Here is a 27,704-nt window from a genome sequence, read left to right on the forward strand (position 1 = left end):
CAGTTCAGTTTTAAAATTATGATATGTAGTAAAACCTTGGATTACAAGCATAATTAATTTCGAAAATGTGCTCTTTTCAAAACACTCGCATATCAAAGCGACTTTCTCTGTAAAAACAATGCAAACTCAAATTAATTCGTTTCACAACCTTTTATTTGATATAAAATACTTATACTTACTTATGGCTTTTAAGGAAGCCGAAGTTTCATTGCCACCTTCACATAAGCCCACCATCGGTTCCTATCCTGTGCAAGATTAATCCAGTCTCTACAATCATATCCCACCTCCTTCAAATTCATTTTAATTCTATCCTCCCATCTACGTCTTGGCTTCCCCGAAGGTCTTTTTCCCTCCGGCCTCCCAACTAACACTCTATATGCATTTCTGGATTCGCCCATACGTGCTACATGCCCTGTCCATCTCAGACTTCTGGGTTTAATGTTCCTAATTATGTCAGGTGAAAAATACAATGCATGCAGTTCTGCATTGTGTAACTTTCTCCATTCTCCTGTAACTTCATCTCTCTTAGCTACAAATATTTTCCTAAGCACCTTTTTCTCAAACACCCTTAACCTCTGTTCCTCTCTCAAAGTGAGAGTCCTAGTTTCACAACCATAAAGAACAACCAGTAATATAACTGTTATATAAATTCTAACTTTCAGGTTTTTTGGGAGAAGATGGCCTCCAGATATGGAGGGTAGCTGCGAATATATTGAATAAGCAGTCACAGACAGCCTATGAGGGATGATCCTCCAACTTGGGGCTTGGGCGAAGGCTAACAACCCATCACCATAAAAAACAACTTGTTATAAAACTTCAAAATAACCCTGGGAATGGGGCTGATTTGATATAAAATACAGTATAATTTAGGTAAAATTCAATACAATAGTTCAACACAAAATACTTTACTGTATTTTGTTTATCTTTCACCTGTTTTACTGCTTAGTAAACTTCTTGAACATGTAAAGCAAATATTTTCACTATTACTAACGGAATCACTTCTGACTTCTTGACTGACTGGAATCTTTTACTTTGACTAAGAAACTATCCAATGACATCTGTTTTTGCCTCGTTTTGAGGATTTTGCGGAAGCGTTGTCATTAAACAGATTTATCACACACTGCTAAAATGTTATCAGGGTGGTGAATTTGAACAAAATTTTGTATACTGCTTCCCACCTTTCACACACCTCTTTAGTCTCATTTGAAGTGAGGAATTCGTCTGCTCTTTTCTCCTCTTCCTCCTCAGACAAGATCCCCTCCATTGCCTCTTGTTGCTCGCAATGCAGATCCATCAGCACGTTGGTGGCTACGTACAAATCGTGCTGCTCGTATTGCAAAACATAGCTCGTTTATCAAACAAAAATGTTTCCTCATTATTCACTCGTTTTGCAAAACACTCGCAAACCAAGGTTTTACTATGAACTTTTTCATCACAATTTTGTCAGAAATCAGTCCTTAGAGTATTGTACGATCTTTGTGAATCACCCTTTATAAATTATGTGCACCAAGTGGTATTTCGTTCAGCAAGTCATTAATATTTTATCTTAAACATTGAATCTCCCAGCCAGAATAGAGTTGGTCGTGGAGGACACATCATTTAGCCTCAACACCAACAGAGAGCATTGAAATGCTTCAATAGCATATTGAATAAGGTTGTCAGTGAATATGACATCAGTAATTTTTTAACAGATTAGATAGTCAAAGATGAGGCATCACAGGGCTTGTGTAAAGGTGCAAGGAACTCATTTTGAGCACTTTGTAAAAAATGAAGCATATGATTTATGGAACACAGAAACATATCTAACTTGGAGATAAAGCGATATTGAGGAAAATATTATATAAATCATGAATCCATCTCTGAAGTATATCTTCCTTATTACGAAATACATTGTTAGTAAAATGACAGATATAAGCTTATGATTTACCAAGTGAATGTAACCATAACTAGGATAGGAAATATGCTCTATTGCGCAATTTTTTGTTACAGACAAATGGAGCACTAATAATTCCTATCTTATTTAAGGGGGAAAATTACATTTTTAGGTTCACAACTATAATATTCATTGTTGCTTTTCTTCGTGTCCTTCTTGAATTGATGACAACCTTCCTAGATTCGCAGACCACTGATTGGCAACTTATTAGTCAGATAAACGGAGTACCAAAGATTGCTATATTATTGTAAAACTATGACGATCTCCAAAGAAAGATCTAGTAAATTTGTACTCCGCTTTTAAAACTGTAAAAATTTGAGAGTTCATTTTCATAAATGAGAAGAGTAATAAGGAATAAATAGTTCTGTTTCATAATGTTTAAATTGTATCATAGCATTGCTTTCAGAATGCCTTAATTCTTTCTTTGGTCATGTACTGTGTAATGGAATCCAAAATTTTTGTTATGGTATTGTAGTTCATAACGTTGTATTGATTGAAACCTTACGATATGTCCTGTCATGTACCACAGTAGAAATTATGCCGTAGTATTCTTACAATATATAATTCCTCTATTTCTTTGCCACTTAGCCCTGGCATTTAATGACTCATGTAACCTGGCTGCTCATTACTTAGGAAATGACTCAAATTCAATCACCATGTGAATTATCAATGAAAATAGATATACATAAGTAAATGTATAGGAATTCAGCCAGGACCTGGTCCACAACACAGTGCTTTTGCTCTCGATACACATGTTGTCATCTTCCATGTATTGGGCGACATCTGAAAAATAGCTGTGTGTGGCAGATAACAAATAATCTTTGTTTGAGCCACACCAATTACGTTCTAATAATCTTTCGTGCCTGGCCTACATCAGCAAACCGATTAAGATAATTTTCAATTAGTAGAGCGTGTTTGTCTCCCTTCAGTGCAAGTTAGTCTGCTTGAGAAATATTAAGGCGTTTTGAGAGACAGTTTTCTGGTGTTGATGTTTCAAGTCATTCAAATGTTCATAGTTTATTTGACAAACTTCGGTAAACAAGAAGTGTTATAGACAAAAGACTCAATTTTATGCCTCGAATGGTTATTGGGGAAACTTTAGATAACATTGCATTTGGACTGGATAATTCTGCTAAAAATCTTAGTCAGCTTTCTTAACAAAAAGGAATTTCCTACATTTCGGTTCAGAAAATAACAAAATTATTAAAACTAAAACCCTATAAAGTTATAGTGACGCATAAATTAAGACCAGGTGATCCAGTTTCTAGGTGCAGGTTTTGCGAGTGGATTTTGTTCGGTAAAAAGCTAATATGTAGGCTCAACTCACACGGACCACAAATTTGCGATTATTTTACAGTTTTTGTGTGGTTGCTCTGTGGGTGATACCGACCACTCATTGCGACAGACGTCGACAATGACTTCAGTTTCTGGTCCGTGTGTTACTATTATCTGTTTCCATATTAATTATTAACCTCTCACAGCACAAAATTGCAAAATAATCGTAAAGTTGTGGTCCGTATGAATTAAGCCTCTTTGCCAAGAAAGCATTTCCAAGGATACGGTGTAAAGCATCTGTCATTTCCAAAGGTACAGTGTCGGCAGCGAGTGGTCGATCTGGTGCACTGTGTGATTTGCGCTCGACCACTGACAGCGACAATTCTGATGTTGTTTTGTGGGTGATACCGATCACTCACGAGCACAGACGTCGACAATGACTTCAGTTTGTGGTCCGTATGAGTTATCATCATATGTTTCCATATTAATTCCCCACTAATTCCTGACCACCCACAAGTGTACCACTATTTTGTGGTTGTGGTGTGGTTGTGCTGTGGTCCGTGTGAGTTGAGCCTTAAACTTATATTAAATTTAACAACCAGTTCTGTGTGAACTGCGACAAATTTAACAAGTGGTTCAACATCACTGCCTCTGTCTGTCTATGCCTACTGCCTACAGACTATATGAAAAATGCAGACAGACAAGTAGGCCTACATACTGTCTGGCTTCTAACTTTATACCAACTTTTGGGTCACTCGTTATTTTAGCTTTCTGATCTTTGTTTCTCTGTCTTTTTAGTACGATATTTAAATGGAAAATTAATCTTATATTAATCATTACTAATACTGATATTAGACACATTTGCCTTGATCGGTAATAATCATGATCCAGCCTACACTGAAACAATTTCAATGGTAAGGAGCAAAAGAACAGAGGGATGCTCACCTTGAATAAGTTCTGATCTTTCGAATGCTCACTTCCTTCCAAATTAAAAAGACTGGCACAACCACTGTATTCACCATATGATATGATAAAAGAGTTCCTATATTGGAAATGCTGGATGACTTATTTACAAATAAATATTTATAAACTACATAGACATTGTTCCATTAGTTTAATGTTACACTAACTAGATTACTCTGTGCAATGGTTTTATGATGGAACTAGTAGCACTTCCCAAAATGCATGAGATAGTATAATGACAAGAAACTATGGTACCGGTATATTGCAATCAAACCTCCGTTAATATCTCAAACCTTGTATGTAAATTTCTTTGAATATTTGGTACATGCAACCATCCCATGCAAGGAAAGTAGAATTAACTCTTTCTGGCTGCAAAAGGGTATTTGTCGAATACAGGGAGCAGAGCCATTATTCCTTTCCATTGAAGGCTTTAAGGAACCAACCTGGACAAATACCCAATGTCCCATCCTTACCTTCCCGTGGTGCAGCTGTTAGTAAGCATAATTTTACAAGCTGAACTAAAAGGAGGGGCTACTCATCAATTAGCACTGGTCAGCTTGATGAGTTAATGACCGAATTTGGTATAATTTTCCTCCATTCAATATCTAATTCCCTCTTTACCCTTTCCTATCCAGTCCTCTGACTGAACTCTTACTTTCTTCGACCCCGATGGTATTAGAGCATTCGAGGATGGTATTCATTTCACTTTCCTTCCTACCCTTTCTACTTTTCTGTTCCTAGTGCTGACCTGCTATGGCACTAAAATCGTTCTCCAGTGGCTTAAGTAGGGAAAGCTGGTGATCAACAAGATCTCCCAACTAAGTCTAGTAGACCCGTCGACCAAGAGCAGGTGTGGTCCTCCAGATATTCTGGGGATTATGTGTGGATGAAGTAGCCACCAAAACGTTAAAATATGGTGTTCACTTAAATCGGCTACAACTTGCCATTTAACCACTCCAATATGAAATGAGTACCATTAAGGTAAAATTATCCGGAGGTAAAATAGTCCCCCAATCGGATCTCTGGGCGGGGACTACTTTAATGGTACAGAATCAACTAAACATCTTATAATGGAATGCTGGTGGTATAACATCAGCTAAGAAGACTGAACTAGCCTATATACTTTCAGATAATAATGTAGACATCTTCATTATTCAAGAAGCAAACCTTAATTAATGCTGACCAATTAAAATATTTTGATTTTAAAGGTTTTAGTATGAAACTCTTACCCAAAGGTAAACAGATCAGTAGTGGAATTCTCGCAGGTATATCAAAGAAATTAATTACAAATTTCCAAATCATAAAAGACAAATTAGACAAATTAGAACTAATAAGAATTGAAGTATGGAAAAATCAACAACATTTAAAAATTTACAGTGCCTATAATCTACCTAATAATCCCCTTCATCTAACTTTGTTACTGATGAAATCAAAACAACTCCAATAGACTCTATGAGATTCCTCACTAATATTACCAGCATCAAAATGACAATAGAAGAAAAAGCACTGATCCAATATGAAAAACTTATCAGATTACCAGGAAACAATTGGCATTCATACAGTCCACTCTATAGATTAAAAACTCAAAAAAGTTTCATATTCATCGTTCAAGAATTAAAACAGAAAATCAACATTCCGAATTTAAGAGAAAACTTACAAATTAAACCAAACTCTTTAACTCTATTAAATATAGAGTATTATCTAAATTTAACAGAAGAAAAACTGAAATCAGAAGTAAGCAATGAAATAATGAAACAATTGTCTTTAGAAACAATTCATATTAGGTACCCTCCACAAAACTGGCTTCATTTATACACCAACGGATCCTTGATGTCCAGGGAACAAGGAGCAGGTGCAGGTGTTACGTGGTGTCTCTTCTCACTTTAAGATCTCTTGGATATGGAACAACAAGTTTTGATGGAGAAATCACTGCAATAAGTGAAAGTCTCAGAAATCTTCTATGCCACATCAATAAATTTAAGAATGCAGTTATATTGTCAGACTCCAAAGCTATTCTATTCTGTCAACAGTCTCTAGTCTCTAGACACACACCTTCATCTCAAACAGTAGAAATAACTAAAATGCCCTCTCAGTTAATAACACTCAATAAAAGAATTGTATTCCAATGGATACCATCCCATTGTGGAATCCTGGAAAACGAGAATGCGGATGCTTTAGCAAAGAAGGGCAGCATTGCTACTTACAGACCTGTTACTAAATCTACGTATTACTCTGTGAAAAGATTTATTAAATTTACATACTTAGACTTCAACAAACAAAATTTGATAACACAATCTCAAGGGAAGAAATGGAACTCTCTAAATCATAATCCACAGTTAATTCCCGATTTACCACGAAAATCGACTGTAGTTGCATTTAGATTGGCAACAGGCCATGATTGTTTGGCCAAACACCTGCATAGAATTGGAATATATCAGACCATTGTGCAATTCAAATCAAGAAATGGATTCGGAACACCTCAAAATCTTTGCTTCAGTGGCTGACCATGACAATATCTTTGAAAAATATTGGAGTGCAAGAGCCAAATGACTTTATTGTCAAATGCCTGACATTAGAAAACAACAACTCTTTTCTGGTTCCAGTCACAAACATGTGAGAACTTTCCATCTGTCCGTTGGTAGATTTGGTCTCTAGTGTCATTGACTGAAATGCAATCAAAGTTTGTGCTTCAAAGTCTGTCCTTTAATATTGTCTTGTGTTATATAGTATTCAGACTATACCGCACCTGAACAGTGGAACGAAGATTCACACTGTGGCTTGAGAAACACATGTAAATGATTTCCAAATTTGATTTTATATTAGAGTGACCGTTTTTAACGGAATTGTTCCTTTTTTCACTCTCTTGTCCCATGTCCCAAGAAAAGTATGCTCGGGATGCCAAATGTCCCGTTTTTTAAATGGAATCCCGTTTCCTTAAATTATTGTTGAAATATTTCTTTTTCTTTTATTTTATTAAATAATCACGTAAAACATTGATTAATTCTATATTGTTCCCATCAGATGTCACTGTAATGAATTCAGTAAAGACCATGTTAATCATAAAATGTGTTTTGCATGGACTTTTATAGTTTCCTGAAGGAAAGGCCAACACTTCTAGGGCAAATTCACTCATCAAAGAAATATGATGCTGATTGTACAGTTCATCTTCATGTAGAATGTTAAAATACAGTAGTTAAAAGGTAATATGAGGCAAAAATTTTGTTATGAAACAAGTTCAGAATACAGTGACATGGTTATAATGTAAGGTCCAATTAACCTGAAATATTTTTGAACAGATAAGTTAACCTAACTAATCCAAACTAGTTGCAGTATAAAAAATGGTTAACAATGATTTAAGTTAAGTATCCATGCTACTCTATTATGTATAATTATTAGGCCTATATCCTAGTTATTGTAAACAGTGTAGTATTTATTACTTTAAAATAAATAAAACTGGACCTTATTGCTCATGACCTTATATAAACACAAATAATAATGAATATTTAGACAAAATGTTGATTCATGTCAACTTTAATAAGTGTCCCGTTTTTTTATTTTGGGAATCTGGTCACCATATTTTATATGGAAAATGCTTGCTTTTCTCTCTTCATCATCAGGGTTGCTAGATTCTCTCATCAGGAATTCAGGACAGATGATGATTCTGCGTACTTTATCGTCACTAAACATTTGAATTAATAGTTAAATTTGCAATACAACTGATTTTATGTATTTAAACTAATTTATATGGGGCGTAAGGTTTTAATTTTGTTACATTTTTGCTAGATTATGAAATTTCGTTTGAATTTTTTATATAGTCTGGAAAAATAATACCATATTACAGAAAAAATGTGCGACAATACAGTCTTTAAATACTATCAACAATAAATCAACTTCGAAAGATAGTAAAGAATAAAAAGTACTGTATGCGGTAACATCTAATACATACTATGATAGTATCAATTTTATTTCAATGGAGGCTGATAGGCACCAGTCGGTGATGATGACATTCAACATAGGCTGGACAGGATCTTAAAAAAATAATAAGGAATTTTAAAAATAATTTTATAGAAATGAGTAAAAGATTGCATTTTCCCATTTTTTTAAATTCCAGGACAAATAAACTCAATCCAGGACACAAGACACACCATTAAAATCCAAAACAAACCTGGGAAATCCAGGATGTCTGGCAACTCTGCCCATCATTATCTTGTAATGTACTGACATTAACTAACTATTCAATTATTTGATACCCAAGAATAGTTTTTCATTTCATGTGGATTTTGTTACGGAATTTTTCCTTTGTACCGATAATTTAGTAGCTTCAATAAGGAGGTAATGGAAGCTACGAACTGCTGTCATGATAGTCTTGAGCGATAAAATTCTGAATATTAAGCTAATGAAAATATTATTTGTAAGGCAATACTGAACAAAGTACTTCACGAGAAATATAGACCTAAACAGAGGATTCTGGGAAAAAAATGTTACTATAGTCTGACCATCGGATCTGTGCCCCCGTAAGATATGCGAACTGAACCTTAATTCCTTTTCAGCCTCGGCAATTCATTTCTCCCTCTGTATTCCTATTTCTCTCTTTTCTATCCCTCTCCCTTTCTGCCCCTCACTACTCACAATTTTGAGCTTTCTTGCGGGACAGTTTATTTGCACTTGCAGTCCAGTGTTGTCAACTCAACATGCATACTGTAGCACGGAGTGGTGAAAGAAATATTTTAAGCAAGTAACAGCACTTTGCATAAGTCAATCAGCGTCATTAGACCTACTCAAATTAAATTATGAATAAGTAATAATTAACCTTACAGTATTATAAGCAATATTCAAGAGACATGACAGTGTTTGACGGAAGTTTGGCAACATCCCTATTCGGCAAGGTTCGTGGCCTGCTGTTTGACGTAGTGGGAGAGAAATGGGTGGAATGGGGTGAGTAGAGGCATTAACTTTTCCAAGAACGACGACAGCGCTGAAGGGGCATACATCCGATGGTCTGACAATACAATATATCATAGGCCTATGTTCATAACCTGGGCATTCAGATATCGGTACTTAAGGGTGTAATATTCCCAAATGTGAGCAATTGGTTACTGAAACATTTGGTTACAGTGGAGCGGTATGGATGAGAATCCTAGTTACAAAATATTTAAACTAATCATAAGCAGTAGCTGACTTATTGTGTTGAAAATGCAAGTGGAAAATCCATGTCTCTGTAACACAAAATGCTCTGGTAAACGTATGTGTCCAGATGAAGCTGTTGCTGTGAACTGCAGTGCTAATATTCTGAGCTTGTAGAAGTGCTTCAGTGTGAGAAAAAGTGCTTTTACTAACCGTAGCATGTAACTTGGTGTTGATGTACCATGACACACAAATTATAATGAAAGACGTTAGAGTATAACATAATGCTCCTATACTGTATATTATATACAGGGCTTCCATTTCAAAACTTCCGAGTCTAAATAACAAATTATTTAAATTGAATTCAATTTAAACAAAAAAACACGTCAATTTAGATATTGCGGGGTAAGTCTGAAACCAGGCTTAATTGCATTTCAGATTTTACTCCCCAGCCACCCTCACTTTGAAATTTATCTCCCACCTTTGAGTTTAAGATTACAAAACTGAAATATGGTAATTGAGTAGTAATTACTATTAAAGAAAACATAGGTTACTTTTAATATTTCAATATTCACTTTTATACACACCTAGGAAATAAAAGACAAAACTAATGACTTTCCTCAAATGAAGCCTTTCCTATATTAGTGATTGTAACCTACTGTCAATAAAAATATAACTTGTTTATTTCCAGTAATTGAAATCGAAATTTATTTGTCAATAAAATTTGTGTTAATTTGTTAGCACCTATATCATACTAACAGAAAGTGTACGTAAATTACGTACGTAGAAGTAGGATAAAAGTGGACAGCTTAAAATACTTGGGGTGTACTATAAGTAGTAACATGCTGCCAGGAAGTCGAAAGGAGGATAGCAATGACAAAGGAAGCTTTTAATAGGAAAAGGAGTGTCTTCTGTGGACCACTGGAAAAATAATTAAGGAAGAGATTAGTGAAGTGCTTTGTGTGAAATTATATGGGGCAGAAACATGGGCATTACGACGAAGTGAAGAGAAGCAAATAGAAGCATTTGAAATGTGGATATTGAGAAGAATGGAGCATGTGAAATGGACAGACAGAATAAGAAATGAAGCTGTGTTGGAAAGAGGGGGTGAAGAAAGAATGATGCTGAAACTAATCAGAAAGAGAAAAAGGAATTGGTTGGGTCACTGGCTGAGAAGAAACTGGCTACTGAAGGATGCACTGGAAGGAATGATGAACGGGAGAAGAGTTAGGGGCAGAAGAAGATATCAGATGATAGACGATATTAAGATATATGGATCATATGCGGAGATCATAAGGCAGGAAATAGGAAAGATTGGAGATTGCTGGGTTTGCAGTGAAATACCTGTCCTTGGACAGAACACTATGTATGTAAGTATTGTAAGTAGGATAAGAGGCTAAAAAAATAAGCCATGATGTCAACCCTATTTGTGGCTTAAAATATAGGCTACTAATTAAAAAAATATTTACGAAATGGAGAAAAAATAATGAACTTTAAAAATATGTTCAGAGCAGTATTTGATATCTTGATTTAATTTTTTTTTATCAAATATGAAAAGTACAGTAGTTCATTTCAGGGGAAATAGTGAGAGAGAACACCACACAATAATCCCATAACGTCTTGCCTAAAAATTCTTGCTTCTCTCCAAGCGAAACCTGAAATGACGCCCCTGATTGAGTGTAATTGGTGTCTTAGGTAATAGGCCTACATACCGGTAATATATTAAGTACAATGTGATACAAAGACCATATTTTTTTCTTCTCTTTGAGACCTGTATGTCGTATTGTATTAATTACATAAAAGAGGAACCATAAGTATCAACACATGGTTTCAACACTTGAGGTAATGTAGGCTACCGGTATTGATTTTCTTTTTATGTAAGAGTATATTAAGTCGAGCAAACCGGCTGCATACACTTTACCTGTAAGCATTTGATCTTACTGGGAAGTGTCATGCTTTAATTTCAATTTTGTCTCTCAGTTATTTGAAAAGCAATAATAAGCAAGTAACAGTCTTTAAATTGCTTTACTATTGGTGTGGTGGCACTAATGAGTTCTGAAAATTACAGCCAAAGTGAAAGGATTGTATACAAAATGAAATACAGCTCATCCACAGTACCGGTACATTTTAGCATATATACCGTACATGATATGTACTAATAAAACAGACAATTTCCATGTACATTATGGACCACAAATGTGACTTCATTAAATAAGTATGGTACCGGTACTGGTAATTATTGAGATTCAAAAGATATATTCTGCTAAGAATGTGTTTTATTTAAAAATATATTAAAAACTGTAATGTTAGACCTAAGTTTAGTCAGAAAAATAGTTATTTCCATATGTATGTTCATCATTAACAGTGTGGAATGGTCAGTGTAGATTTTATATATAGAAAGTTGGGTACTGGTATATAATTCAAAAGAATGAGAAGCATTCATCTTATTGTGATCGAGGGAATTCAATCATTGAAGTTGAATTTGAGATTTCGGTGATTTTAACAAATCATTTAAAAATTGCATTACATTCAACAAATTACGAAGGTCTTTTCCTCTTTTAAAGATATGTTGAAATGTCAGGATATCATATTCTTAGGTTTTAATCGTATATTTGTCCTTAATGAGTGTGGAGTATCAGTGCCATACTGATATGAGCGATTTTGAATCGATAAAAGTAACAAATTTATTCAGTTAACATCTCAGGTATGATGAAAGTAAAAACTGAATTCCTACATAATTTATATGAAATAATGAACTAAGTACATAATTTCATATTAGTATGTATGTTTGCGTAATGCTAGCAATAAGAATAAGGATGTATGTAAAATAACCCTACCAGTACTTTTTATATAGAAGTTAATTTAATAATTAGATACCAGTAACTTTGTGTTACCACTTTGATCCTGGAGAGTAACATTGTAAATAAGCCTAAACTAAAGCATTAATGCCACCACTATCAAATAAATTAAATGTAAAAACTGTCACGGGCCCTGCCATTACTCTGTAATAAAAAAAAAGATCATAGTAATACAGAAGATGATGTAACTGAGAGTCATGGATGTAATTTTCAATGTTGAGTATCATTGCGTACAATTGTAAAGACCTGACGTAAGTTCTACTTTCATAGAACGTAGTAGGTCAGATGAGGTGAGATGGTAATTGGAATCTTTCTATTTGTATGCCTTGTGTGGTTAAAAACTTACAATAAAATAGTGCACGTGTGCATAGATTAAAGAAGCATAAATGTGGTACAGTACATGGATACTGAGTGATATCTAGGTGATATATAACCAAAGGATTAGAAATAAAAACAATAACATAATTTACGTTACTTTATTTCATTTTAACAGTCTCAGGCACTATGGAAGCAGATATATAATGGTGTAAACATTAGTAGTGAGTGCTTTACATTGAAATTTTGCAAAACTGATAAAAATGTTTAAAATTAAATTGTTAACATAAAAGTGCACAGTATCAAAACAGTCACCTGAAGCATAAATAATAAAACAGAACTGTGTATAAATGGTGAGTAACAAAATGGACTAATAATATTAGTGAAAGAATTACACAGTGTTATTTGCACGATATAAAATCGTGGGTCTGAGTATATATCCAGTAAATTGTTGTTTTTGTGTTTTTTATAAAACAGATTTCTTCTGTCACAGAATAGAATCCATGTCCAGTTAATATAATAATTGAAAGTCTCTGTGTAATTCTTACATGATTTCAAGCATAATAATATATAATTATGTATAAAAAATTTTCATGCTAAATTCAGGAACATATTTACCTTACAAATTTGTATAGAAATCACTCAACCCCACACATACGCTACAAATCGAATCCTACAGGTGTAAAGTTTCAAAAGCGTCTTAATATTATTCCCCCCCTCCCCCCACAACCAACTTTACCTTTTGTTATTAAAATATATTGCTTTCATTGTTGTAAGGATAAAAATTTCACTACATACATCATATTTCGAATTTATAACATCTTTAACATTGTCTAAAATTCAAGGCATATATCAAACAAAACACAAGGGACGGTATGCTTTCTATCACAGATTTACCATGGGTTTTATAGACAATTGAAGGTATCAGGCATCAATGAGGGAAATATACCGATTTTTATGAAATGAAAGGGAAACAGTCCAAGTTTCTAGCAAACATACTGTTATACTTAAACAGATAACAACTTCATCACATTAGGTAATATAACATGTGGAACCCAATTTGTGCACTAGCAGAACACACAGATTTCCAGACTCTCAAATGGCAGTATATCTTCCTCCTTTCACAAGAAAAACGAGGTTAAAATATCTTAAACTTGAAAAAGCTATCAGTTCTATATTATTAGTGTTCGGACGCCTGCAATAGTGTTACCATTGTTGTTTGTATTTTTTAAATCATAAGTTGAATTTATTAGAAGAAATTTTGCAAATAATTTATTTTCTATGAGATGAATTAATTTATGTGACGAGGAGAATTGTTACATTTCCTGGAACTGTATAAAACAACCAATCACAGTGTAAGAACAGCAGTTATTGAATTTACTTCTTCTTCTTCACATTTTTAAAAATTTTGTTGTTTATTTTCGGTCGCGTGCAATTATGCTATGAATTCTAACTGCAGCTTACAATGTTGTGACTACTAATATTGTTTATGTTAATGTACTGGGTAATAATAGTTTTAGCTGTGGAAAACATCTTGGCATTTGTGTGTTCTGCAAATTACATAAGACTTGGGAACCACCGTATTGTAATTCAGTCTAAAGTATTACAATGTCTAGATGAAGCTGCATTTAGGCCAGTATTAAGAAATTTAATCATTTGCAAGTTTGGAAGTCTTGCTGTAATATTCCCTTGTAGCTTACCGATGCTGTGAGTAAAAGGGAATTTATTTTTCGTATGCCTGATACAAGGATTAGTTTACAACTATAAAAATTAAGTATAATATGTTATGATATGAGAGCGTAAATTTAAGAATTCTACAAGAGAAACTAGGCTCTATATATTATGTTTGGGCAGCTTTAAAATAGTTCAGTTCGAGACAACAGGCAGATAGAAACGATGTTTTTGTGTGTCTCTTGTATGTTTAAATGGAGGCTCCTTTGCTTCAAGTAATGTTGCTGGGCAGGGTCCTGTGACTCTCGGAACAAATTCTTTTTTGTAGGAGGAAGCAGTTTGGGTAGAGGAAGTGGAATGATCTCCAAGCATTATATGAGATGCGTTGGAACGTCGAGTGTGCGTAACATGCTCAGTTTTAGCTGTGCTTGAGTGGAAGTTACCATATGCTTTTGCTTCACTCTGACCATGGAATGTTCCACCTCCAACAGACAGATTGTCTCTTCTCACAATTCTCTCCGTGCGCGAATGCTGCTGCTGTTGCTGTTGTTGCTGCTGCTGCTGAATGGATGAAGATGACCATGCTGAACTTCTTCGAACTGCTCCCTGATGACTCTGATGATGATCAGATGAAGATAAGATTGTGGACATGTCATGACCGCTTCGTTGCTGGTATGCCACTTCTCCAGGAGAGACACCTTGTCTATGTAATGCACTCAGACTTCTTCTATCATGACTCTGTGAAGAGTTGCTGATGTATTGACCTGTCTCACAGAGATTTGAAATGCTTTTCCTTTGAGCTGATGCGGCTGAAGAAATCGTATGCAAAGCCTCCGTTGAGGTTGTCACACTCTTTCGGTGAAGAACGGCATTACTTACGTCTGCAGATGAAGAAGTTATAACACTCTTTCTGTGGTGGGTACCAGACTTGGTTCCAGAGTCAGTGACGGTAGTTTGCACAACACTGTCACCACTCATGGCTTGCCGGAATTCGCTACTGCTAGCATGAGTTTTTGAATGCTTTCTGTCAAATGTGGCAGATTGTATGTTTGTAGACTGGCTTTTTGAATCAACAGAAGTATGCAGTTGACTTGAATGAATATTTTTCTGGGAGAAATCAGCCGTTGAAATCTGACTTGATTTTGAAGAGTCAGCGATGTTAATTTGTTTCGAAGTCACATCTGATTTCTTTGAATCGCATATCATAGTCCCAGAGGCAATTTGTTTGGATGATGTATCACTCGTAGATTGAGTAACTTTTTGTTGTTGAAGAGATTTAGATCCAGTTGTCTTTGTCTCTTGTCCTGTAGCGACATTGGTCACCTCTCTAGTGACTGTCACTATAGTTCCATCAGCAAGTGTTTTTGTTTCCTTCGTGGTAACAGTTGACTTCTTTGTATCTTGACTCTGCTTACGGTTCCTATCTTCTTGTGATGATGTACTAACAGCATTGAAATTTTTCTTACTTGTGGTTGTCATGGCGATTTTATCATCTCCGAGGGATATCTGGGACTCCATGTGCCGTCTCCTATTGAATGTACCAGTTGATCTTCCTGCTGCAGGTGAAGAATCCTTTTTCTGTGGCTGGAACATGTCCTTGTTGGTAGTTTTTATTTCCATTGTGCCACTTCCTGTAGTCAGAGTATCAGTATGTTTCTTAATTTCTGCTCTTTCACCCTTAACTTCCTTGAATTGTGTCTTCTGCGATGAGACGCCCTGAAAGTCACCTCCAATTTTAAGATTATCTTGAGGTTTCTTCATATTTGCTCTTTCTCCCCTTCCAGGTTTGAAATCCTCTTTGGATCTAGGACTTCCTTGAAATTCGCCCTCAACTCGTAGGTTATCAGGATGTTTCTTCATTCCTGGTCTCTCTCCTTTACCTGGTTGGTAGTCATCTCGAGAACGTGGGCCACCGAAGTCACCTTCGACTTTCAAGTTATCAGGATGTTTCTTGATAGGTAATCTATCGCCCACTCCAGAAGACTTATAGTCGTCCCTTGAGCGACTGTCTATGAAATCACCTTCTATCTTAAGATTATCTTCATACTTTTTAATTTCCATCTTTTCTCCAGTCACAGCACGATAATCATCCCTAGATCTGTGTACTTCTATATTACCTTCAACTTTAAGGTTATCTTGATGCTTTTTGACTTCTGCTCGTTCTCCTTTCGTTGGTTTGTAGTCGTCTTTAGATCTAGGACTGCCATCAAAGCTCCCTTCTATCTTGAGATTATCAACATGTTTCTTGATCTCAGCTCTCTCCCCTCGCGTTACTTTGTAATCATCCCGAGTCCTCTTACCTTCGAATGTACCTCCTACTTTAAGATTGTCTTCGTGTTTCTTTATCGTAACTCTCTCCCCTTTTACTACAGTGAAGTCATCTCTACTTCGCCTGTCTTCAAAAGTGCCTTCAATTTTCAAGTTGTCTTCATAACGTTTTATTTCGGCTCTTTCACCTTTCACTACAGTGTAGTCATTTTTGATGGTCATATCTTCAAATCTTCCCTCCATTTTTAGGTTATCTTCATGTTTAGTTATTTCTGTCCTTTCTCCTCTTGTCGTGACGTAGTCATCTCTTGACCTAGAATAAACAATATCACCTTCAACTATGAGGTTATCTTTATGCTTCTTTATGTCTGCCCGTTCCCCTTTCACTACAGTATAATCATTTCTGGATCTGTAATCTTCAAAGTTGCCTTCCATCTTCAGATTGTCCTCATGTCGTTTAATCTCCACTCTTTCACCTTTTACAACAGTATAATCATCTCGGGACCTCCTATCGTCAAATGTGCCTTCAATTTTCAAATTGTCTTCATATCTCTTTATCTCACTACGCTCACCACGAACAGATTTGAAGTCATCTTTCGATGTAGGACTTCCTTTGAATTCTCCTTGTACTTTAAGATTATCTTCGTGTCTAATGACTGGTGTCCGTTCTCCTTTCAATGGTTTGAAATCATTACGTGGACGATGATCACTGAACTCACCTTCCATCTTAAGATTATCGGTTGGTTTCACGGGACTTTGTTTTTCAGCTCTCTTTGGCTGAAAATCATCCCTTGTTCTGGGGCCACCAAATTCTCCTTCAAGTTTAAGATTATCTGGGTGTTTAACAACATCAGCACGGTCTCCAGGTCCTGGTTTCGCACCAACGGGTCTATCGAAATCGCCATCCAGTTTCAAATTGTCAGGATGTCTGACCTGCTTTGGTCTCTCACCTTTAGTAGGAGTGAAATCGTCCCTGCTTCGACGACCTGCGAATTCACCCTCAGGTTTAAGATTATCTGGATGTTTAACAATGCTCGCGCGTTCACCTGGGCCAACTCTTTGTTCTGGACGTCTTTCAAACTCTCCTTCAAGTTTCAAGTTATCAGGATGTTTAACAATGCTGGCACGTTCCCCTGGACCAACTCTCTGTTCTGAAGGTCTTTCAAAATCGCCTTCCAGTTTCAAGTTATCTGGATGTTTAACAATACTCGCACGTTCACCTGGTCCAACTCTTTGTTCTGGTCGTTTTTCAAATGTACCTTCCAGTTTCAAATTATCTGGATGTTTAACGATACTCGCACGTTCACCTGGTCCAACTCTTTGTTTTGGACGTCTTTCAAACTCTCCTTCTAGTTTTAAATTATCAGGATGTTTAACAATGCTGGCACGTTCACCTGGACTAACTCTTTGTTCTGATGGTCTTTCAAAGTCTCCTTCTAGTTTCAAATTGTCAGGATGTTTAACAGGAGAAGGTCTCTCGCCTTTTCCAGGTGTGAAATCATCACGAGATCTTCGACCTCCGAAATCTCCCTCGGGCTTCAAGTTATCTGGGTGTTTTACTATATCAGCTCTGTCGCCGGGTCCTATCTTCTCATGCAGAGGTCTTTCAAACGTTCCTTCGAGTTTCAAATTGTCCGGATGTCTAATTGGCGAAGGTCTTTCTCCTTTACTGGGGGTAAAATCTTCACGTGATCGTGGACCTCCAAAGTCACCTTCTGGTTTCAAATTATCTGGATGTTTTTTAATTTCAGCTCTCTCTCCTTTGACTGGTTTCTTTTCTTCTGGCCTTGTAAATTCCCCTTCAATCTTCAAGTTATCTGGATGTTTTACTGGTGTCACACGCTCACTCCTTCTGGGTTGGAAATCATCGCTCGTGCGAGAACCTACAAAATCACCTTCCGGTTTAAGATTATCAGGATACTTTTTAACTTCCGGACGTTCGCCTCTCACAGGCTTGAAATCATCCCTAGTTCGACGATCAACGAATTCACCTTCTACACGAAGGTTGTCTTCGTGTCTCTTCACTTCAAACCTTTCACCTCTCACGACTGTGTAATCATCACGAGACCTTCGCATTTCCCACTCTCCCTCCATTTTGAGATGGTCTTCATGCTTGGTTATCTCTGCTCGTTCACCTCGTACTGGTCTAAAATCTTCTTTCGATCGCGGACTACCTTCGAAGTCACCTTCAACTTTAAGATTATCTGGGTGCTTCTTCGGTTGAACGCGTTCAATAGGCACAGCCTGATAGTCATCTCTAGTTCTTATTCGTATGAACTCTGAGTCTGTGAGTTTCAAATTGTCTTCATGTTTAACTATTTCTGCACGTTCTCCTGTCACAGCTTTGTAGTCATCACGAGTTCGGTATTCTACAAAGTCCCCTTCGACTTTGAGATTGTCTTTATGGACATTAACCGGTGCTCTTTCTCCTTTAACTCCTGTAAAGTCATCTCGTGATCTTTCCACATGGAACTCTCCTTCCATTTTCAAATTGTCTTCATGTTTAGTGATTTGAGTTCTCTCAATAATTGTTGTATTATATTCGTTTCTTGATCGGTTGTCTATAAATTCACCTTCAAGTTTGAGGTTGTCTTTATGTTTTACAATTTCCGCCCTCTCACCTCTTACTGGCCTGAAGTCCTCTCGAGGGTGTTGATCACTGAAATCACCTTCCAGTTTTAGATTGTCCGGATGGCGGACTTGCCTAGGTCTTTCACCTTTCACGGGAGAAAAGTCATCTCTTGAGCGTGGGCCACCAAACTCACCTTCTGGCTTAAGATTATCAACATATTTCTTTAGTTCTGACTTTTCACCGACCACAACTTTGTAATCATCTCTTGTCCTCATGTCAACAAATTCACCCTCCAGCTTCAGATTATCTTCATAGCGCTTAATTTCAACACGTTCAGTGTTGGTAGCAGAATAGTCATCTCTTGAGCGATAAATTTCTACATCTCCTTCCAACCGCAAGTTGTCATTCTGCTTACGAATTTCTGCACGTTCGCCTTTAACAATTCTAAAGTCATCTCTGCTCCTACTGTCAACAAAATCGCCTTCGATAATTAGATTATCGACATGCTTCTTAATAGGAGCACGTTCACCTTTAACTGGCGTGAAGTCATCTCTGGATCTTCGGTTATCAAACTCGCCCTCTGGTTTCAAATTATCAATTGGTTTTTTGACGTCAGCGCGTTCACCTCTCGTAGGTTTAAAATCATCTCTGCTTCTTGGTGATCCTCCAAACTCCCCTTCCGGTCTTAGATTATCTTTCGGCTTCTTCACGTCAACACGATCTGCAGGACTAAATCGATTTTTCAATGGACGATCAAAATCACCTTCTAATTTCAAGTTATCTGGATGTTTTACAATATCTGCTCGTTCACCAGGACCGTATTTACCAGGTTGAGGTCTCTCAAATTCGCCTTCAGGACGTAAATTATCCACAGGCTTACGTACGTCTGCACGATCTCCTTTGGTGGGTCTGTAGTCGTCTCTTGATTTTGGCGAAGCTTCAAAATCTCCTTCAGGTCTGAGATTATCTTGTGGTTTTCTGACGTCTGGGCGCTCTCCGGGTTGGAACTTAGGTTTCTCTGGGCGATCAAAGTCACCCTCCAGTTTAATATTGTCTGGATGTTTAACAATATCTGCTCTTTCACCAGGACCGTATTTGTGCGGTTGTGGCCTCTCAAATTCACCTTCTGGTCGTAAGTTATCCTTAGGTTTCTTGATGTCGGCTCGATCTCCTTTCGTGGGTTGGAAATCATCTCTGGATCTCGGGGTACCCTCAAATTCACCTTCCGGACGAAGGTTATCTTTCGGTTTTCTAACATCAGCACGGTCTCCCTTTGCAGGTTTGAAATCGTCTCGCGTTCTAGGTGTACCTTCAAATTCACCTTCGGGTCTCAGATTATCTTTCGGTTTTTTGACATCAGCCCTTTCACCTCTAGTTGGTTGGTAATCATCTCTTGATCTAGGAGTTCCTTCAAAGTCACCTTCAGGGCGGAGGTTGTCCGTAGGTTTCTTGACATCAGCACGATCTCCCTTTGTGGGTCTGTAGTCTTCCCTTGATTTCGGTCTACCTTCGAAATCTCCTTCCGGTTTGAGATTATCTTGTGGTTTCTTAACATCGGGGCGTTCTGCTGGTTGGAATTTCCGTTTCTCCGGTCGATCAAAATCACCTTCCAGTCTGATGTTATCTGGATGTTTGACAATATCGGCTCTTTCACCTGGCCCGTACTTCTCGGGTTGAGGTCTTTCAAACTCTCCTTCTGGTCGTAAATTATCCTTAGGTTTCTTGACATCCGCTCTTTCTCCTCTTGCCGGTCGGAAATCATCTCGTGATCTTGGTGTGCCCTCGAAATCGCCTTCGGGTCGAAGATTGTCTTTAGGTTTTCTAACGTCCGCACGGTCTCCCTTAGTGGGTTTGTAGTCGTCCCGCGTTCTGGGTGTACCTTCGAACTCACCTTCCGGTCTTAGATTATCTTGTGGTCTCCTAACATCAGCTCTTTCTCCTCTGGCAGGTTGATAATCGTCCCTCGATCTCGGAGTTCCTTCAAATTCCCCTTCAGGGCGTAGGTTATCAGTAGGTTTCTTGACATCAGCGCGATCACCTCTTGTGGGTCTGTAATCGTCCCTAGATTTCGGTCTCCCTTCAAACTCACCTTCCGGGCGCAGATTGTCTTGTGGTTTCTTGACGTCTGGACGTTCTGCTGGTTGGAATTTCCGTTTCTCGGGACGATCGAAATCACCGTCTAGTCTGATATTATCTGGATGCCTAACAATATCTGGCCTCTCACCAGGACCGTACTTTTGGGGCTGAGGTCTTTCAAATTCTCCTTCAGGACGTAAATTATCCTGAGGTTTCTTGATATCTGCTCGTTCTCCTCTGGTAGGGCGGAAATCGTCTTTGGACCTTGGTGTGCCTTCGAATTCACCTTCAGGTCTAAGATTGTCTTTAGGTTTTCTAACATCTGCTCTGTCTCCTTTAGTTGGTCTATAGTCGTCTCGAGTTCTGGGCGTACCTTCAAATTCTCCCTCAGTTCGGAGATTATCTTGTGGCCTCTTAACGTCTGCTCTGTCTCCTCTGGTGGGTTGATAGTCATCTCTTGATCTTGGCGTTCCTTCGAATTCTCCCTCCGGACGTAAATTATCTACGGGCTTACGTACGTCTGCACGATCTCCTTTGGTGGGTCTGTAGTCGTCTCTTGATTTTGGCGTAGCTTCAAAATCTCCTTCAGGTCTGAGATTATCTTGTGGTTTTCTGACGTCTGGGCGCTCCCCGGGTTGGAACTTAGGTTTCTCTGGACGATCAAAGTCACCCTCCAGTTTAATATTGTCTGGATGTTTAACAATATCTGCTCTTTCACCAGGACCGTATTTGTGCGGTTGTGGCCTCTCAAATTCACCTTCTGGTCGTAAGTTATCCTTAGGTTTCTTGATGTCGGCTCGATCTCCTTTCGTGGGTTGGAAATCATCTCTGGATCTCGGGGTACCCTCAAATTCACCTTCCGGACGAAGGTTATCTTTCGGTTTTCTAACATCAGCACGGTCTCCCTTTGCAGGTTTGAAATCGTCTCGCGTTCTAGGTGTACCTTCAAATTCACCTTCGGGTCTCAGATTATCTTTCGGTTTTTTGACATCAGCCCTTTCACCTCTAGTTGGTTGGTAATCATCTCTTGATCTAGGAGTTCCTTCAAAGTCACCTTCAGGGCGGAGGTTGTCCGTAGGTTTCTTGACATCAGCACGTTCTCCCTTTGTGGGTCTGTAGTCTTCCCTTGATTTCGGTCTACCTTCGAAATCTCCTTCCGGTTTGAGATTATCTTGTGGTTTCTTAACATCGGGGCGTTCTGCTGGTTGGAATTTCCGTTTCTCCGGTCGATCAAAATCACCTTCCAGTCTGATGTTATCTGGATGTTTGACAATATCGGCTCTTTCACCTGGCCCGTACTTCTCGGGTTGAGGTCTTTCAAACTCTCCTTCTGGTCGTAAATTATCCTTAGGTTTCTTGACATCCGCTCTTTCTCCTCTTGCCGGTCGGAAATCATCTCGTGATCTTGGTGTGCCCTCGAAATCGCCTTCGGGTCGAAGATTGTCTTTAGGTTTTCTAACGTCCGCACGGTCTCCCTTAGTGGGTTTGTAGTCGTCCCGCGTTCTGGGTGTACCTTCGAACTCACCTTCCGGTCTTAGATTATCTTGTGGTCTCCTAACATCAGCTCTTTCTCCTCTGGCATGTTGATAATCGTCCCTCGATCTCGGAGTTCCTTCAAATTCCCCTTCAGGGCGTAGGTTATCAGTAGGTTTCTTGACATCAACGCGATCACCTCTTGTGGGTCTGTAATCGTCCCTAGATTTCGGTCTCCCTTCAAACTCACCTTCCGGGCGCAGATTGTCTTGTGGTTTCTTGACGTCTGGACGTTCTGCTGGTTGGAATTTCCGTTTCTCGGGACGATCGAAATCACCGTCTAGTCTGATATTATCTGGATGCCTAACAATATCTGGCCTCTCACCAGGACCGTACTTTTGGGGCTGAGGTCTTTCAAATTCTCCTTCAGGACGTAAATTATCCTGAGGTTTCTTGATATCTGCTCGTTCTCCTCTGGTAGGGCGGAAATCGTCTTTGGACCTTGGTGTGCCTTCGAATTCACCTTCAGGTCTAAGATTGTCTTTAGGTTTTCTAACATCTGCTCTGTCTCCTTTAGTTGGTCTATAGTCGTCTCGAGTTCTGGGCGTACCTTCAAATTCTCCCTCAGTTCGGAGATTATCTTGTGGCCTCTTAACGTCTGCTCTGTCTCCTCTGGTGGGTTGATAGTCATCTCTTGATCTTGGCGTTCCTTCGAATTCTCCCTCCGGACGTAAATTATCTACGGGCTTACGTACGTCTGCACGATCTCCTTTGGTGGGTCTGTAGTCGTCTCTTGATTTTGGCGTAGCTTCAAAATCTCCTTCAGGTCTGAGATTATCTTGTGGTTTTCTGACGTCTGGGCGCTCCCCGGGTTGGAACTTAGGTTTCTCTGGACGATCAAAGTCACCCTCCAGTTTAATATTGTCTGGATGTTTAACAATATCTGCTCTTTCACCAGGACCGTATTTGTGCGGTTGTGGCCTCTCAAATTCACCTTCTGGTCGTAAGTTATCCTTAGGTTTCTTGATGTCGGCTCGATCTCCTTTCGTGGGTTGGAAATCATCTCTGGATCTCGGGGTACCCTCAAATTCACCTTCCGGACGAAGGTTATCTTTCGGTTTTCTAACATCAGCACGGTCTCCCTTTGCAGGTTTGAAATCGTCTCGCGTTCTAGGTGTACCTTCAAATTCACCTTCGGGTCTCAGATTATCTTTCGGTTTTTTGACATCAGCCCTTTCACCTCTAGTTGGTTGGTAATCATCTCTTGATCTAGGAGTTCCTTCAAAGTCACCTTCAGGGCGGAGGTTGTCCGTAGGTTTCTTGACATCAGCACGTTCTCCCTTTGTGGGTCTGTAGTCTTCCCTTGATTTCGGTCTACCTTCGAAATCTCCTTCCGGTTTGAGATTATCTTGTGGTTTCTTAACATCGGGGCGTTCTGCTGGTTGGAATTTCCGTTTCTCCGGTCGATCAAAATCACCTTCCAGTCTGATGTTATCTGGATGTTTGACAATATCGGCTCTTTCACCTGGCCCGTACTTCTCGGGTTGAGGTCTTTCAAACTCTCCTTCTGGTCGTAAATTATCCTTAGGTTTCTTGACATCCGCTCTTTCTCCTCTTGCCGGTCGGAAATCATCTCGTGATCTTGGTGTGCCCTCGAAATCGCCTTCGGGTCGAAGATTGTCTTTAGGTTTTCTAACGTCCGCACGGTCTCCCTTAGTGGGTTTGTAGTCGTCTCGCGTTCTGGGTGTACCTTCGAACTCACCTTCCGGTCTTAGATTATCTTGTGGTCTCCTAACATCAGCTCTTTCTCCTCTGGCAGGTTGATAATCGTCCCTCGATCTCGGAGTTCCTTCAAATTCCCCTTCAGGGCGTAGGTTATCAGTAGGTTTCTTGACATCAGCGCGATCACCTCTTGTGGGTCTGTAATCGTCCCTAGATTTCGGTCTCCCTTCAAACTCACCTTCCGGGCGCAGATTGTCTTGTGGTTTCTTGACGTCTGGACGTTCTGCTGGTTGGAATTTCCGTTTCTCGGGACGATCGAAATCACCGTCTAGTCTGATATTATCTGGATGCCTAACAATATCTGGCCTCTCACCAGGACCGTACTTTTGGGGCTGAGGTCTTTCAAATTCTCCTTCAGGACGTAAATTATCCTGAGGTTTCTTGATATCTGCTCGTTCTCCTCTGGTAGGGCGGAAATCGTCTTTGGACCTTGGTGTGCCTTCGAATTCACCTTCAGGTCTAAGATTGTCTTTAGGTTTTCTAACATCTGCTCTGTCTCCTTTAGTTGGTCTATAGTCGTCTCGAGTTCTGGGCGTACCTTCAAATTCTCCCTCAGTTCGGAGATTATCTTGTGGCCTCTTAACGTCTGCTCTGTCTCCTCTGGTGGGTTGATAGTCATCTCTTGATCTTGGCGTTCCTTCGAATTCTCCCTCCGGACGTAAATTATCTACGGGCTTACGTACGTCTGCACGATCTCCTTTGGCGGGTCTGTAGTCGTCTCTTGATTTTGGCGAAGCTTCAAAATCTCCTTCAGGTCTGAGATTATCTTGTGGTTTTCTGACGTCTGGGCGCTCCCCGGGTTGGAACTTAGGTTTCTCTGGACGATCAAAGTCACCCTCCAGTTTAATATTGTCTGGATGTTTAACAATATCTGCTCTTTCACCAGGACCGTATTTGTGCGGTTGTGGCCTCTCAAATTCACCTTCTGGTCGTAAGTTATCCTTAGGTTTCTTGATGTCGGCTCGATCTCCTTTCGTGGGTTGGAAATCATCTCTGGATCTCGGGGTACCCTCAAATTCACCTTCCGGACGAAGGTTATCTTTCGGTTTTCTAACATCAGCACGGTCTCCCTTTGCAGGTTTGAAATCGTCTCGCGTTCTAGGTGTACCTTCAAATTCACCTTCGGGTCTCAGATTATCTTTCGGTTTTTTGACATCAGCCCTTTCACCTCTAGTTGGTTGGTAATCATCTCTTGATCTAGGAGTTCCTTCAAAGTCACCTTCAGGGCGGAGGTTGTCCGTAGGTTTCTTGACATCAGCACGTTCTCCCTTTGTGGGTCTGTAGTCTTCCCTTGATTTCGGTCTACCTTCGAAATCTCCTTCCGGTTTGAGATTATCTTGTGGTTTCTTAACATCGGGGCGTTCTGCTGGTTGGAATTTCCGTTTCTCCGGTCGATCAAAATCACCTTCCAGTCTGATGTTATCTGGATGTTTGACAATATCGGCTCTTTCACCTGGCCCGTATTTCTCGGGTTGAGGTCTTTCAAATTCTCCTTCTGGTCGTAAATTATCCTTAGGTTTCTTGACATCCGCTCTTTCTCCTCTTGCCGGTCGGAAATCATCTCGTGATCTCGGTGTACCCTCGAAATCGCCTTCGGGTCGAAGATTGTCTCTTGGTTTCTTGACATCGGCACGGTCGCCTTTTGTAGGTTGATAATCATCCTTTGATCGTGGGATACCTTCGAAATCACCCTCAGTTCTAAGATTATCTTTCGGTTTCTTTACATCTGCGCGGTCTCCTTTCGTAGGTTTAAAATCATCTCTTGATCTCGGTCTACCTTCAAAGTTCCCTTCCGGCCTGAGATTATCCTGAGGTTTTTTAACATCAGCTCTTTCTCCTGTTGTTGGTTTGTAATCGTCACGTGACTTGGGTCTCCCTTCAAATTCTCCTTCAGGCCTTAAATTGTCTTCTGGTTTCCTAACGTCCGACCGCTCTCCTTTGCATGGTTTATAATCGTCTCTTGATCTTGGCGATCCTTCGAAATCACCCTCAGGTTTCAGATTATCTTTTGGTTTCTTGACAGGTGAGCGCTCTCCCGGACCGACTGAGGATGTCTGTGGTCTATCAAAATCACCTTCGAGCTTCAGATTGTCTGGGTGTTTAACAATTTCTGCACGATCGCCTGGTTGATACTTCTTCTTGTGGGGTTTTTCAAACTCTCCTTCGGGTCGTAAGTTATCTTTGGGCTTTTTTACTGGTGCTCGATCGCCCTTAGTGGGTTGAAAATCATCTCTTGAACTTGGAGAACCTTGGAAATTGCCTTCTGGTCGTAAATTGTCTTTTGGCTTTTTAACGTCTGCTCTCTCACCTTTAGTTGGTTGGAAATCATCTCTTGATCTTGGAGATCCTTCGAAATCACCTTCAGGTTTTAAGTTATCTTTTGGTTTGGTGGGAGTTGGTCGATCTCCGACTGTCGGTTTGAAATCGTCTCTAGATCGAGGCTTTCCTTCAAAATCTCCTTCCGGTTTCAGATTATCTTTCGGTTTCTTTACAGTCACCTTCTCAGCTTTTAGGGGCTGGAAATCTTCTTTTGATTTTGGAGTGCCTTCGAACGTTCCTTCGATGGTTAGATTGTCTCTGTAACGCTTTTGTATTTGTCTTACATCCTGATCGTGAAACGTACGATAAACTTCCTGAGAAGTGGTGACGCGATCTTCAAAGGTCCCTTCATCCACACGTAAATTATCTCTGTGGATTACACGTTGAATTTCTTCACGAGTTGTTGGCTTTTGATATTCCTCTGTATTAGTCGTCTCAAAATACATCTCTCCATCTTGTTTTGTCCACGTGCGACGACGTTCAGATTTCTCTCGTCTGCCAGTCTTCTCAGTAAATTCTGCTTTAGAGGAAGATTCAAACATCATAGTGCCTTCAGTAGTTAAATTGTCAACTTGTTTTTTCACTTCAGCTCTAGAGGTAACTTGGTGAGCTTGATAAGCCTCTTTGGAACTGGACACTCCCTGGAAATCACCTCCAGTGGTTATAAGATTGTCTCGATGTCGGCGAGGTTGTTCGGGCTTGACGGCCCATCGTTCGGGATAGTCATCACGGTTTCGGGTAGAGCTCACAAACTCTCCTTCTGGGACATGCAGGTTGTCAGGATGTCGTTTTATGACTGCCTTATCAGGAGTCACAGCCTTGAAATCTTCTTTTATGTGGGAGGTTCCCTATAAAACATTTAGGTAATGTTATATATTAACTTTGTTGGTAATAGTTTTTATAGTCGCGTCGCTCTTATTTCCGGCAGCCAATCACGTTGCAGATCGGCTTCATTTAAACGCGTGTGTCTTGTTGATGACGTTATGCACTTCCTAAGGATCGATAAATACTGGATATAATAAATTGTCTGCCATTTTGGTTGTTTCGTCATTCGCAGCAAACAGACGAGGACACT

The 27,704-nt window shown here is 39.2% G+C and overlaps 1 protein-coding gene across 2 annotated transcripts in view; it reads right to left on the minus strand.

The window, feature by feature from the left end:
- Positions 1–12,615: 12,615 nt before the first annotated feature.
- Sdb (SAXO downstream of blistered) overlaps positions 12,616–27,704 on the minus strand; it is a 288,577-nt gene continuing 273,488 nt past the window's right edge. For both annotated transcript variants that reach the window (XM_069816199.1, XM_069816200.1), the window contains exon 4: positions 12,616–27,477. In XM_069816199.1, the coding sequence (XP_069672300.1) occupies positions 14,335–27,477 (13,143 nt within the window). In that variant the 3' untranslated portion in view covers positions 12,616–14,334. The remainder of the gene's footprint in view (positions 27,478–27,704) is intronic.

This window comes from Periplaneta americana, chromosome 17 (genome assembly GCF_040183065.1).
Source record: "Periplaneta americana isolate PAMFEO1 chromosome 17, P.americana_PAMFEO1_priV1, whole genome shotgun sequence".
Taxonomy (NCBI): domain Eukaryota; kingdom Metazoa; phylum Arthropoda; class Insecta; order Blattodea; family Blattidae; genus Periplaneta; species Periplaneta americana.